This window comes from Octopus sinensis, linkage group LG15 (assembly GCF_006345805.1).
Source record: "Octopus sinensis linkage group LG15, ASM634580v1, whole genome shotgun sequence".
NCBI lineage: Eukaryota > Metazoa > Mollusca > Cephalopoda > Octopoda > Octopodidae > Octopus > Octopus sinensis.
Genome location: NC_043011.1, coordinates 53,639,550 through 53,654,686, shown reverse-complemented (window position 1 = coordinate 53,654,686; position 15,137 = coordinate 53,639,550). Strand labels below are relative to the sequence as shown.

Below are 15,137 nucleotides of genomic sequence, written 5' to 3'. Positions count from 1 at the left end.
AATTAAAATGTCTGTTCCCCCATACGCATATGATGTAGCTATTCAGCTAATATACTGAACTGAAACAGATCAATTAAATCTTTATTCCTAATCAAGTTTTAAAAATCCTGATATCAAATACATTTCTGTATAGCTGCAATGAGGTCAGGACCAGGTCAAATGTTACAATTCCTTCCCCATTAAAACTGTTTTCCATTTTCTTTTTAAAGAAATATCAAAAACTATAAAACAAAATGCAAATGCCATTATTAGTTTCAGGGCCAATGCAAATTAGAACAAATATGAGAAGTAGTCTATGTGCGAATGAATGGGTCTAAGAAAGCCAAGTCAGAAATTGGAAGTATAGTTAGAAGGGATAGAAAAAAAAAGTTTTTTTTAAACTAAAGTAAAAGTAAGAAATAGAACAGAAAGTTCAGCAAACAGCCAACTAAAGTATTAAATGGGAAAGGAACAATTTATATAAGCAATGAAAGCAAAAATGAAAACAACTGGAGGGTACACATGGGTTTAAACATGAGATACAAGGAATAATATACAGTTAAGTAGTTTCTTGGTAACAGAGGTGTATGTTAAAATTAAATCAGTAGTAAATAAGTTGGTTATTTTCTCAATAAAACACAAATAAAACTGGGTCAATTACACAGCGTAAAAATGAGAATATTTTTTATAAGAGTATATTAATAGTTACACAAAAATAGATTAAATTTTTTTTTCAAATTAACAAACTCAATATTATATCAGATTTCAATTTTCAACCCTTTCATTAATTCTAAAGTTTATCTTGAATTTAGATTGGTTTCATAATATTTGTTTACATGAAAGTGGAGTTTCAAACAGAAAAGGTTCTACCGTAAATCTACAAGAGAATTTGTCACAGAACTAACGGCAACTAAGTACAAGTGGGATTTGAAATGTATAAACATTAGTTCATTTCAAATGTTCTTAATAATATAAAGCTTTCTTTACTTGGAATGTGTATCAAATACAATGCATGGATGCCATGAAAATACATCGCGTGATACACAGAACAGGAAAAGAGTTCATAATCAATATGACATTATACAGCTTACTAAATGCTTATCATTCTATCAATGGCAGAAATGCCCTAATTTCATTTAGTTTGCCCTTTTTTCTCTCTTGTTTTTTACCAATACTCAGTTGGAATAAACAAGAATAAATAAGACAATATGTTCTAGGTCATGAGGATGATTGGATCTGTTTTCTTCTGAAAATTTTGGAAGAGAAATATTTTAAATCTTTTCCCTCCACTTCCTTTTTAGAAATCACCATTTTTACTACTGTTGCCTGATGTTGTTTACTAACTTGGAAATCCACAAGTTCTACTGAATCTTTTTTTTTTTTTTTTTTTGCAACATTCCAAAATCAGTCTCTCTAATTAAATCTAAAGCTTAAAGAATTTTGCACAATTTTTGAAGAGTAGAATGTATAGAAAGAGTAAATAAAAATAAAAAGGATTTTAAAAAAAAGAATAAATCTACAAAGAAAATTCAGAAAATTCACAACATAGAAATCATGAGTTATCACTTAGTAATGATATTTACATCTATATTCTAATTTAAATGTATAGATAGGTAAATATAAACAGGAGGTACCAAGCACAATGTTCTACATTGATGGGTGATAGGAGATGGGTTGGTAACAAAAGGGTTGAAATTGATCATTAAGTTAAATAGAGTTAAAAGCTGAAAATTAAAGCCAAGAGCAATAAATGCTATCAGTTTCAATAATATTCAACAGCTGCTAATAAAAATCAATTCCATGCGTTAGACAACAGATCATTATTGCACTGAAATAAAAACTGACCTCAGTACAGAGGAATACAATACATGATTGATTTATGCACTTTAGAATGAATTACCCAGGTGTTGATAGATAACACACTGCAATGGTTCGTTGCCAACGTACTGGATCAAAAGTACAATGGAACAGCCAGTTAGGTCTGAAAGCCGTGTTATTCAGTGATATGTTTCAATGAGCAATGAAATTGCAGATATGCACATGCCTGTGTTCTTTAGTTTGTTGTAGCCATCACAGCTAAAACCATGCTGGAGCACCACCATTAATTTTAATGTCTACTTTTCCATGCTTGCATGGGTCAGAAGAGATTCACTGAGAAGGAATTTCTCTGGCCTTAGGCTCTTCCTGACACCAACTCTCACTTCCTTCTATGTGGAGTATTCTTCCATATCCAGACACATTATTATGGAAGATTGCAAACAAATGACACCCCTTGTACAATGTTGAATTTGTTTACAATTAGCCTGAGGTGTCCAGCCAAGGACAGATGAGACGCATACATTATGATGGGCTTCTGAACAGTTTTCTTCAAATTCAATTGCCAAGCTGTAGTAGAAAGTACTTGTCTAAAGATCTACACAGTGGGCCTGAACCCACAAAATGTAGTTGCATGCCTGCAGCTGCATATTAAAGAAATTATGTATGCAAAATAGTTTCTTTTGTGTGTTTAATAATTTTCACTTCATAGAGAAAATCCCTAATCCAAAGAAAAAATATTTGGAGAAATTTCACAGCAAAGATCGGTGTCAGGCTGTAGAATGATTTTGACTGCATTAGATCATCAACTTTAGATGCAGAAATGGCTCTTAAGAGATATAAGAAGTGAGGAAAAGTACAAGACAGAAATTTTATTAGAGTTGGAAGCCCTGAATATTGACAGAACAATATGAAGGGAAGTTTGGCTGTTCTTTTCTTGTAATGAAATATCAGCAGAGAAGAACACAAGTGAAAACATATCCATGAATTTTTTTCTCTTTTGCAGTGCTTTTTGAGTTAATAGCTCATTCAAGAAATTTGGCATAAAATCATTTGCATGCATATTATATAAATCTTATTACATTAATTATATAAGAAAATTTTTTTTAATGAGAGACTTGAAGAGATTTAAGTGGAACTATGTTGATCAGTGTGTGTGTGTGTTTTTTCAAAATAATAAAAATAAATGCATTTCACATAACCAGAATAACATTTAGCATGTAAAATTTTAATAATAAAAAATTGATCAAGTAATTTGGAATAAATATTTCTTGGCTTTTTCATGTTTACAAGCCAAAATGTAAGAAATCGAAGAAAATTTAGACAATATACACTTAAATGAATTGAGAAAATGCAAACTTATATGCACGCGCACACACACACACATATATACACACACATAGAGAGAGAGAGAGAGGGAGAATTCATGCATTTATGGCATAAACAGCAAGAAAGACAGCAAAAAATGTGGAGAAGTAAGATCAACTCGGATCTTGAATTGATAACTGATCCTTGCATAAGGTGACTGCCATCAGTAACATGTGACTAGTTGACGATATTTATGTCAAATACCTGTGGCCACTGAGTATGGCACACCTTTGTTTGCATTACTATGGATTCACTGGTTGGAACCGGCTCAACTCAGCCCACAAAAATGCCAACACAAGTATGCGCACACACACACACACACACATTTATAGGGTACATCATGAAAATACATACACAGGTGTGCATGCACACACACACACACGCTGTGTGAGCATTGTGTAAAGATGAAAAATTCATACCATTTTTTTTTAATGGTAAATAATAAAGACGGAGAAAAGATAAAGAAAAAACCAAGTTGGCAATAATTTCTGTTTACTGCAATTTAGATTACCTAAACCTTGTTCACACCAATTGTGTGTAAATTTTTAATCCAAGTTTCTCTTGTAGTACTGAGCAGAAAGTAGAATTAGCAATAATTCTTACCTGACATATTGAAATTCTCTCGCCTTTCAACATCAGGTGGATATCTTTTATTTGGCGTTCCATACATATTGCCAGCAGGGACTTCTCGTGAACTAGGTGGTCGATGCCCAGCAAAACCAGCTTGCTGATTCGGATAGTTCTGATATTGTTCCTGTGGTACCACTCCCCTCGGACTATTAAAAGTATTACTCTGATTAGGATACCCTCCTTGGGCTGCGTACTGGTCATGTTGAGGAGTATGTGACCGAACTGAAGTCATTTGCTGATTGCTGCCATATCGATTGGGGTACATTTGTTCAGGATGCTGCTGTTGAGTAACCATTCCAGGTTGAGATGGTGGTCGGAATTGCTGATTTGAATTTGCAGCATTAGGTTGCTCAAACCTACAAGGAAAAGAAACACAAGAAAATCACAGTCCTGTTTAACTACAAAGTTAGACCAAAAGCAAGGCAAAAGTGATCATAACCCAGGTCATTCAAACTGCACATGTAACCCTTTCTCTAGATAAATGTACAACTCAACATACCCACAAGCAATGCATTTGCACCGTCACTGCATATAAATCTTCAATCCTCTTTGAAAAATTTCTCTAACTAATGCAATTTGAATGAGCTATGTTAATTATGTTAATTATGCTTGCCTTTGTATTACTTTTGGAGCAAAACTCAACAATTTTCTTCAAATGTCTACAATGAAGACAGGTCCTGCATCATTATCACAACAACTATATCACATTCATACAACAATAAAGCCCATTTTAACCCTTCAGATTATTCTGTCAAATGTTATGCTTATTTTTTCATTGATTTAAATCACCCATACTTCAGGATTTTAATGTTGTGATCGTTTATTTTTAAAGTGGCATTATAGGGTAGGCATGAGAGACTAAATAAAATAGAGTATTTTGGACAGATGTGGCCAGTTTAAGCGCTAAAGGGTGAAACATGGTAACAATAGCACTACAAGATTAAAACTGAAATATTATTGTAACTGAGAAACATAACCATTTAAGAAAAGCATAATGGTTGTAAAGTTCTGTTATTGGATGACAGAGAACAAAGTGAAGAGTACAAATCTTCCAACTGCTGTTATGTCATACCCAAATAAAATTATGCTGTCTGTATTAAAACTTCTATAAACACTCCTCAAATGAGACATAATGACTTTTTGACAAACCCTGTTTATTTCATCAGCACCCCAAACTAGAAAAAGCAAGCTAACCAAACAATAAGTAGTCAGCAAGGTATGAAACACCACCACTGTGCTGGTTTCTACCACCTTCTAAGAGACAAGCCCTAACATGGCTCAAAGGTTTTTTACTCCTATAAATTATTCAGATTCTTAAACTCTCCTCTATCACTCTTCAAAAAACAAAAAATCTATTTCACAGACATACAGTTGTAGGACTGTGAGTTCAGGTAACAAAGTACCCAATTTTGCTAAATCTACCCATATCAGCATGGAAAAACACAGACAAAAAGAAAAAAAAAATCATAAACTAGAAATTAACCTTCTAGCAGTATTAACTGGCTATTAGTACATATAACAATAACTATTGTAACTGTAAAACTCCCATGTGAATTAACTCTTTTAATCCACCACCACCACTTCACAATTATTTTAACTGCTCTGAATATAAAGTATATTCATGCAATTTTACTGAAAGGTAAAATCCAGCTGCTCTTTTAATAGAGAAAAGTGACCCATCACCAAGTTAATCAATCAACAAGCAATAGTATTTATTTCTACAATACAATAATTCCAGCTCATGCAACTAATCACAATTCTTTGATCTCAAAGACATGATCTCAATGAGTGAAGAGAACAAGAGAGCAAGCTATGTATAAATAATGGTTCTAATTCTTAATAAGCCCCTCTACCAATGTAAAATTCCTGTCAATCTGTCAATACAAAAGTTGGTATATTTTTTGATAATTGAATATTTGCTAGATTCATTTATATTTTCACATAACTGTTTTCTGGGGAGCATCTTTCACTTGTTTCAGTCATTAGACTGCAGCCATGCTGGGGACCATGCTGGGGACCTTTTAGCCAAAAGAATTGACTCCAGTATTCTTTTTTTAAAAGCCTGGTACTTATTCTATTGATCTCTTTTATCAAACTGTTAAGACACAGGACGCAAACACACCAACACTGGTTGTCAAGCTGTGGTGGGAGCAAACACAAAAGACACCTACACATAGATATATATGACACGCTTCTTTCAGTTTCCATCTACCAAATCCATTTGCAAAGTCTTGGTCTGACTAAGGCTATAGTAGCTTAGTAGATAACACCTGCCCAAAGTGCCAAGCAGTGGGATTGAACCCAGAACCATTTGGTTCGGAAGCACGCTTCTTACCACACAGCCACGCCTATGAGTCCCCCCCCCCACTTCTGTTGGTTAAATGAAAACAATACAGCAACTAGACAAACCCAAGAAAGTCCCAGGTAATCAGCTTATTGACAACAGAGGAATTAATTACAAAATGACATAACTCACAATATATGGAAGTCAATGGGAATACATGGCTAGTTAAGGTTTCTTTCAAAATAGTTACATGAACCCTAATTTACAGATCGTATGTGATATTATCAATTGAAGATCTCCTGAAAATATTCACACTAACAAAACAATATGCTTTACAATTATGAAGCTTAAAGGACACAAGACATACATAATGGACAATCGAAATAACAAAGGTGATAATGGCAGAGGTGATTTCTTTGACTATACAGCACAAGTGTAAATCTTACTGCTACCTGTTCTATCTGCACTATTTCTACATTAACATAATTGAATCGAAAAGATGTACAGGACTAGATAGTGCGAAGTACGATCTACCAATGTAATTTCATCATCTTCATCATTTAATGTCTGTTATCCATGCTGGCATGGGTCAGACAGTTTAACAGGAGCTGGCCAGACTACAATTGTCTGTTTTGGCATGGTTTCTACAGCTGGGTGCCCTTCCTAATGCCAACCACTTTACAGAGTGTACTGTGTGCTTTTTACATGCCACCAGCATTAGGTGTGTTTACATAGTACCAGCATGATAACAAAACCAAGTGTAATATTATCACTAATAATGGTAATAATGATGTATACAATGATAATGACAATGATGAGTTCTCTATCGTTTAACAGCCAAGTTGGCATGGGTTGTGGACAGTTCGACTGAATCTGATAAGGCCAAGAAATATATTGCGCTCCAGTTCCTGCCTTGACATAGTTTACTGCAATTGGATGCCCTTCTTCATGTCAACCACTCTACAGCAAGTGTTAAGGGGAGTGGGGGTCTGCCACCAGTACTGGTGAAGCTGTCATGCAGTTTGCAAAACTACAAACAGGATGGTGGGGAGACACAACTTTATGCAAGAAAATGAAGAGCAAAAGATGGGCCAGAGCAGAACAGGAGTTTGGGGGGAGTGGAATAAGAAATTAGTCCGACCACAAGAATCTGGTACTAGCAACATCTATTTTAATCAACTAGCACAATATAAACTTCAATGCAAAGTAACTGAAAGTTCGATGATAAATATTACAGTACTAATAATAACAGTTTTTGGTTTCCATCTTAAAACAGTTAACCGGAAAATATGCATAATTGAGGTTGGCACAACACTTGTTTTAGAGTTATATAACCTGTGCCAGCACAGAATAACATTAAATGAGTATTATTTTAATAGCCAGTTGGAAACATTTGCTTCATTTAGCTGTTAATACCATACTCTTTTACTTGTTTCAATCATTAGAAAGTGGCCATGCTGAGGGGTTTCAGTCAATCCCACTAAGCCCAGTAAATATATTTCTTCTTTTTAAAAGTCTCATACTTATTTCACAGATTTATATTTATTACTCAGCTAAATATTTTTTTTCTTTTTGGGTTTTTTTTTTATCCCACCCCATCCTCAGCAGTCCCAATTGTATAGACAAACACACACTCACATACACATTATGCCAGACTTTCAGTTTCCTTCTGCCAGTTTCACTCATAGAGGATAGAACAACTCAGGGTTACAATGGAATCCACTTGCCCAAGGTGCCAAGGAGATTGAATCCAAGGCTACATGATCACAAAACAGACTCCATAATAACACAGTAATACCAGTAGCTAGGGAAAGGAGTGACTATCCCAATTTCTTTAGCTTTTCTCTTTGGAGATGACAAGGCCAATCTATTGGCCAAAAAGTCAAATGACAAAGAAGATTGTATTCATTTAATTTCCTACAAGAATACATGTAGGATATGTAGGAATATATTATTTTTTATAATTTTTTTGTTGTTTTAAATAAGTGCATGCCCTCTGTAGGGCTTGTGAAAAGGGCTCCATTTTCTTGGCACTGAAACTCCAAATGAGGCTCCATCTCCAAAGGGTTAAAAATAACTTGCACTTCCTAAGAAACAACAGCATTATTAAATTAAAGTTTCACAATCGTTATACACAACCACATTGTCTAATTCTGAAGTGGTTTCCAACAGATCTACATCTAATCAAAAGCATTCCAACTTGTCCATTTTTCCCAGGCACAGTATATCCAGGACTACATTATCAATATTGTGCTTCCTTTAAGATTGTAGTGACAAGAAGACAGACGCGATGATGATATAGTTCAAAATTGACAAAAAACAAAAGATGAAGACACTCAGGAAGAATGGAAATGTCTTTGACATTTTGAGCCTATGTTTTGACAGAAAGGATTGAGAGGGGGAAAAATGGAGAGGGGGGTGAGAAAAAACATGTAGGGATTATATATATATATATATACATACTAGAGTAGAACTTAACAATTTCCAAAGCAACTTAAAGAAATATTCCAAATTTCAAAATCACTGAACCCACAAATACAACAAAAAGAAACTAATCTCAGCTTTACTGGCTTTTAGGCTTTCTCCAACTGTCAATAGGCTCCTCAAAACATTAACATATTCATTTGCAAACATAACATTAACTATCAAAACAATGAGCCGCTTTCTAATGCATCACTGAACCACTTGACACTGAAATTTATGTCAAACATGATAATGAGCAACACTTTTTAAAGTTAAGCACTGACAGTGAGTTCACCATCACACAGCAGATTAAGTGTATGAATGAAATAAGATTATAAATTTTAAGGATGAATACTATATTTCATTTTTTATCTTTTTACTGGTGTCAGTCATTAGACTGTGACCACGCTGGGGCACTGCCTTGGAGAATTATTAGTTAAATGAATGACCCCAGTACTTTTTCTTTTTTCTCAAGCCTGGTACTTATTTTGTCAGTCTCCTTTGCCAAACCTCTACGGTTACAGGGACATAAACACACAAACACCAGTTGCCAAGCAGTGGTGGGGGACAAACACACACACACACACACACACACACACAACTCACAGGCTTCTGTCAGTTTGCCTACCAAATCCACTCGCAAGGCTTTGGTTGGCTTGAGGCTATAGTAGAAGGCACTTGCTTAAGGTGCCATGTAGGAAGTAGGACTGAATCCGGAACCATGTGGCTGGGAAGCAGGTTTCTTACCACACAGCCATGTCTACACCTATATTATGCATTTTAATTCAGACAAGTTATTTGCAAGGCATGAACATTGTTACTGTTAAAAATGTAGTTCTAGTTTTCCTTCCCCCATACACAATGCTAAAAGAAAATTATTTACTTTATGTATGTAGTAAATGAAGTATTATCACAAAAACTTTGGGTGCAAAAGAAGACATCATCATCGTTTAACGTCCACCTTCTTATACTGGCATGGGTTCGACACGAGCTGGCCAGGCAGAAGACTGCACCAAACTTCTGTGTCTGTTTTGGCATTGTTTTTACAGCAGGATGCCCTCCATAACACAACTTCATATGGTGAGCTGAGTGCTTTTTACATGGCTGCAGCACAAGCATGGTCAGTTTTGGCAAGTATAACAACACAAAAAATATCAGAGGTATCACAAAGATGCACATCAATGAAACTAGATTAAAGTAGTTTGAAAGCTTGCTCAAGTTAGCTTCATACCAAATTGAAGGTATTCCAACAACTGAGGAGGGTAATTAGTTGCACACTTCACACTACTGCAGCAGCAACTATGCATTTATACTGGAGTAATTGATACATCTTTGAAGAAACTGTAAAGATTCCTCAGAATATTCCCTAGTATGATAATCTGAACAACTTGCTTATTTCATCTTTAACTGTTTTTGTTACAGTGGTACATGTTACACTGTGGTTCACACCTAAGCTATTGTATTGACTGTAAACAATTGACAGTTTTGTTCCCATTAAATGATAATTAGGAGAGATACATTAAGTATAGAAAAGATTGAATTTGATCTGTTGTAGTCCTTAATGTTGTTTCAATGGGCAAAGTAAAATGGCAACAATAAAACTAACAGCTTCTGTTTCTACTTAAGAGGTGAGTGGTTAGTGGAATCAAGACATCCATCTGTTGAAACAATATCTGCAACCCAACCAGTGGTGAGAGTGAGAGAGAGAGCAATATAAAAACATAGTAATACAATGGCTTTGCAAAGATTTCTTTTCTTCCCCTCAATAGTTATTTTTCAGTCAAGCCTCCAATAATAATTTCCATAGAGAAAACAATAACATGTCTACAAGGATTGACATCCACGCCTTTACACAAGTGTCCACAATGAACAGTGGAAAGGAAAACATCAAGGCTTTCCATGCTTTTTTATTCTAGCAATATTTATGCTGAAAACATAATGAACATGAAAATGAACATTTATGTAAACATTGCATAAGCCTCATTTAACAGATGTTTAATACATGATCTGGTATTTTAAACTGAATGAAAAGAAAGTGAGATGAGACAGCTATAGGAAGCGGAGAGCTGGCTGTAGGGAAAAGGTGCAGGGGTGGAGAGAAGATGGCTGACATTGGAGAGACAGGGGAAGGTGAAAGCTATCTGGGAAGCAACAATCAGGAATGTGCCCAGTAAAAGCCAATGAGAATGAACTGAGGGACAACTCGCGCACTAATTATGGAAGTTTCAGATACTTCAGAACTCGATAGCACTTAAGACTAAAAGAGAAATTGGAAAATATTGAGGATTTCTATTTTAACACGCAAGCCTTAACAATGGAGATTTTGTAGCATTACTAACATTAGGTACATTTTTAAAAATCTATATAAAAATAAAACGAATACTTCTAAGAATCTGATACCAAACAGAAGTTTTATAGATTGACAGAATGAGAATAACCACAGACATTGCAGACCAACCAAGGAGCAGGGATTTCTTAACTGGTACTTTAAGTGAATTCCTGCAGCAGATTAATTTATACTAAAAGCAACCAGATTAATAGATGGAGGAAGAGGGACTAAAAATCGTGTAAGAGCAAAATACGGATGGAACTGCCTACAAGCATTAATGAGTTTGAATACACCCACCTCTCCATCTGATATTACAATATGTATGGAAGATGTGGGTGATACAAATTTATATAGCAGCAAGACAGAGTATTCAGTCAATACACTAGGTGTGTTTGAAAACAGTAAAAGCAATCAATGTGATCAAAACAGTACAGGTAATACTGGACTGCCTTACACTTTTCAATTCAACTCGCACCAGATAAGTCTTCCATCCCAATAATATCAGCACAAGACAGACACACACACACACACACACACACACACATGCATATACCACGTATGAATGCCAATCAATAAACTATCTCTACTATTTCTTACAAAAAAGACTATTGTGCCTAATGAAATAATCAGGGTAATGGAATGATTAGTAACTTTTGCATAAAAGCTTAACTCCTGAACATATTCACAGTAGATCAATGAAAGAACTGCATTGGATACAATGTTTAGCCACTCAAAATTAAAAAGAAATCTCCAAAGTTACTTTACAGAAACATTTTCCTTTAATAAATTTCAATCATCTACAATGATGATGATGAATTCTTTAACCCTTTAGCATTCATATGCAATGCTTATTTACTCTTTACTCTTTTACTTGTTTCAGTCATTGACTGCGGCCATGCTGGAGCACCGCCTTTAATCGAGCAACTCGACCCCAGGACTTATTCTTTTTGTAAGCCCAGTACTTATTCTATCGGCCTCTTTTGCCGAACCGCTAAGTAACGGGGACATAAACACACCAGCATTGGTTGTCAAGCAATGCTAGGGGGACAAACACAGACACACAAACAAACACACATACATATATATATATATATATACATATATACGACAGGCTTCTTTCAGTTTCCGTCTACCAAATCCACTCACAAGGCATTGGTCGGCCTGGGGCTATAGCAGAAGACACTTGCCCAAGATGCCACGCAGTGGGACTGAACCCGGAACCATGTGGTTGGTTAGCAAGCTACTTATCACACAGCCACTCCTGCGCCTATTTACATTATTTGGAATTAATCATGCACTGAATTGTAACTGAGATTTCAATGATATGATTGGTGGTTTTACATGTACAAGAAAGCATCACAATACCAACCCATAAGATTATTCAATTTACTCTTCTTAAATTATCAGCCTTAAACACACAGGACTATTTAACCTTACTAGTAGCATAACATGAATTTACAAGCCAAGGAGCCAAAATGCAATACTTGAAACAATTCAAAGCCATATATTCATACAGCCATTATATTGTAGATAACTTGATTCAATATCATCCTGTTTGATTTTGGGCAGTGGACTTTTTTTAACAATAAAAAGAACCAAGTGGTAATAAAAATGAGTAAGGATAATTTGCTGGATTAATGACTGACTATATATGCAAAGTTCAGATTCTACTAGTCACTAAAATTGGCAGCTGCAAAAGCCAAGAAATTGAGGACTTACTCAAGACACAATCCCTAATTTATGGCTGATTCATTAAATAAGATTGAAAGAAAGAAAAACAATCTAACAATTTTCAGAAACTAATTCATTTGTGTGAGCATAAACATAGGAGTGGCAGCATTTCAAAATACACACACACACACAGACAGACAGAGAGAGAGAGAGAGAGAGAGAGAGAGAGAGGGTTTTTTTTTTGTTTTTTTTTGATAATACATATTCAAAAGATTATAAATAGAGTGACTTGTAACTATTTTCACTGAGGAAATAATGTAACTTCACATCTGTCGTTTTCATCACTAATACTGAGGGATACTGTTTCTTGCTAGCCAACCCAAGAGGGTAATGCAAGCTAACCCTGTATCTGGCAGGGGAACATTAGCCAACTGTTCAGACCTGTGTATTGCCATCTGTGGTACAACACAGTGCCATGCTGATTGAAAGTGAGAAAGCAAATCTAAGAGAAAAAAGAGTGGGTGGGACAGAGTAGAACAAAAATGATAGGAGCACCATTTATGCAAAGAAAAGTATATATATATATATATATGAATGAGAGATTTAATTGAAAATATGAAACAAAGGCTTTAGATTTTAGAGACACATCAAAATATTTAGAAGAAGTTGATGCTCAAACATACACACCAAGAATTTTAAATTCAAAGGCTTGCAAATACAATTTGCACAGAATATGGTTTATCAACATCACCCTCACCATTAGCAAAAGTGTATCACTGCAATTTTCTGCCCACATCTAATTTCACACAAAGGCTATTCTAGTTCCATTGAGAAGGATTTTAATGGAGGGTCTCACTTTCTCCTTCATATTAGCACCAGCAGACCTTGGGTCAATTATCATCCCCACCCCCGTCACTAACAAAACTGATTACAAAAGAAATCTATGCAAGTGTTCATCCTATAGGAATTAGCAACCTAACCTCTATGAAATCGGTTTTTCTTTTTCTAGAAATAAAAAAAAAGAGGGGAGGGTATAGTGGATAATGCAACTCTAGATGCACTACGTCTGGATCACATGCACACAGAGATATATATATATATATATATATATATATATAGATATATATATATATACATACATACACATGCATACATATATCAATATAGACACATATCATCCTCATTATTGTATGCCCGTTTCCCACACTGTGGAAGATTCAGACAGGAACTGACATCAGAAAGAAGACTACTTGCTCCAACATCTCTGTTTCGACTTGGTTTCTACAGCTGGATGGCCTCCCTAACACCAATCACTTTACACTGTATTGGGAGCAATGTTTACACTGCACCAACACTATAGAAGTTGTCTAGCTCCTGGTAACCCTAAAGAGTCTTCTAAACCCTTCCATATAAATCTGAAGCTTCCTTTTGTTAACTTCAACTTCTCTGAAGTTTCACAGCCTTTCTGCATTGATTCTATTTCATAACATTTGTTTTATTTAATTCATTCTGCAGAACATTATACACTTTCCACACACAGACACACTCATCACAGGCACTCACCACCAAGTTATTTTGAAATCAACTTATCCATTCTAATTCCCACCTCATCTACTAACACATCATTCATTCACTGCATTCTTTTCCCAGTTTTTGCAAAACTTTCCGACTTCATTGACCACATTGTTGAAAAACTAGGCTAAAAATAACACTCATACTAAACAATTGCTGTCAACAAAGATTTTTTTTTCATCACCTCCTGTTACCATTCATTCTCTACACAACAGACTGTTACATCATTATCATAACCATACCCATCGACAGACAACAGATTTATACCTATTTTTTATGCTTAGATGGTCTATCCTATTTAAGTATCTAAACAGCAAACATATGGGATAAATCCTCACTTGTATAGGATGCCAATCTAAAAAAGTCTAACTTTCTTTGTTTCCTTTATTACTTGGTCAGGGAGAGAAAGTGACCATGACCCTCTATTTTTGAAACTCTCAGAGAATGGAAAGATAAAGTTATATACAAACTGGAGATGTAGACTAAATGCTTACAACTGAATAAACTCAGTCAAAGACACCATAAGGGGCAGGTGATACTGTTAAACTAAATGACATATTAAGTCTAGCAGCCAAACATTCAGAATGCAAAAAGCTAGAAAAAGTACAAGGCATTTCACCCTAACAAGTCCTATTGTCCTGGATTTAAATATTGTACTTTATGGTCCCAGAAAAAATCTAGGACACAAATGACCTCAGCAGTATCTGAATTTAGAGTAAAGTTAACTGGAACAAACACCAAATGTATTTTGCCTAATACTTTTTATAACTCTGCTGACTTGTAGCCCTAAGGGATTTGGTGATAATACATGCTAAAGCTACAAATAAAAAATCAGCAAATAAGGATTCCTAGGATTCAGAAAAAATAACTATTTTTAACAAACAGAATAAAGACATTTCTATCTCAGACAATTGGTGGCTCTTTCATAAACCTCAATGAATAAGACTTGTTTTGACAAAATTCCCATTACTTGTTTATAAAATTATAAGTGTTACAATAATAAACTGTCTGTTAGAAATAATCAGA

The 15,137-nt window shown here is 35.0% G+C and overlaps 1 protein-coding gene across 10 annotated transcripts in view; it reads right to left on the bottom strand.

The window, feature by feature from the left end:
* LOC115220018 (trithorax group protein osa) overlaps nt 1-15,137 on the bottom strand; it is an 88,958-nt gene that overhangs the window by 19,127 nt on the left and 54,694 nt on the right. For all 10 annotated transcript variants that reach the window (XM_029790328.2, XM_029790324.2, XM_029790322.2 and 7 more), the window contains one exon: nt 3,766-4,148. In XM_029790328.2, the coding sequence (XP_029646188.1) occupies nt 3,766-4,148 (383 nt within the window). The remainder of the gene's footprint in view (nt 1-3,765; nt 4,149-15,137) is intronic.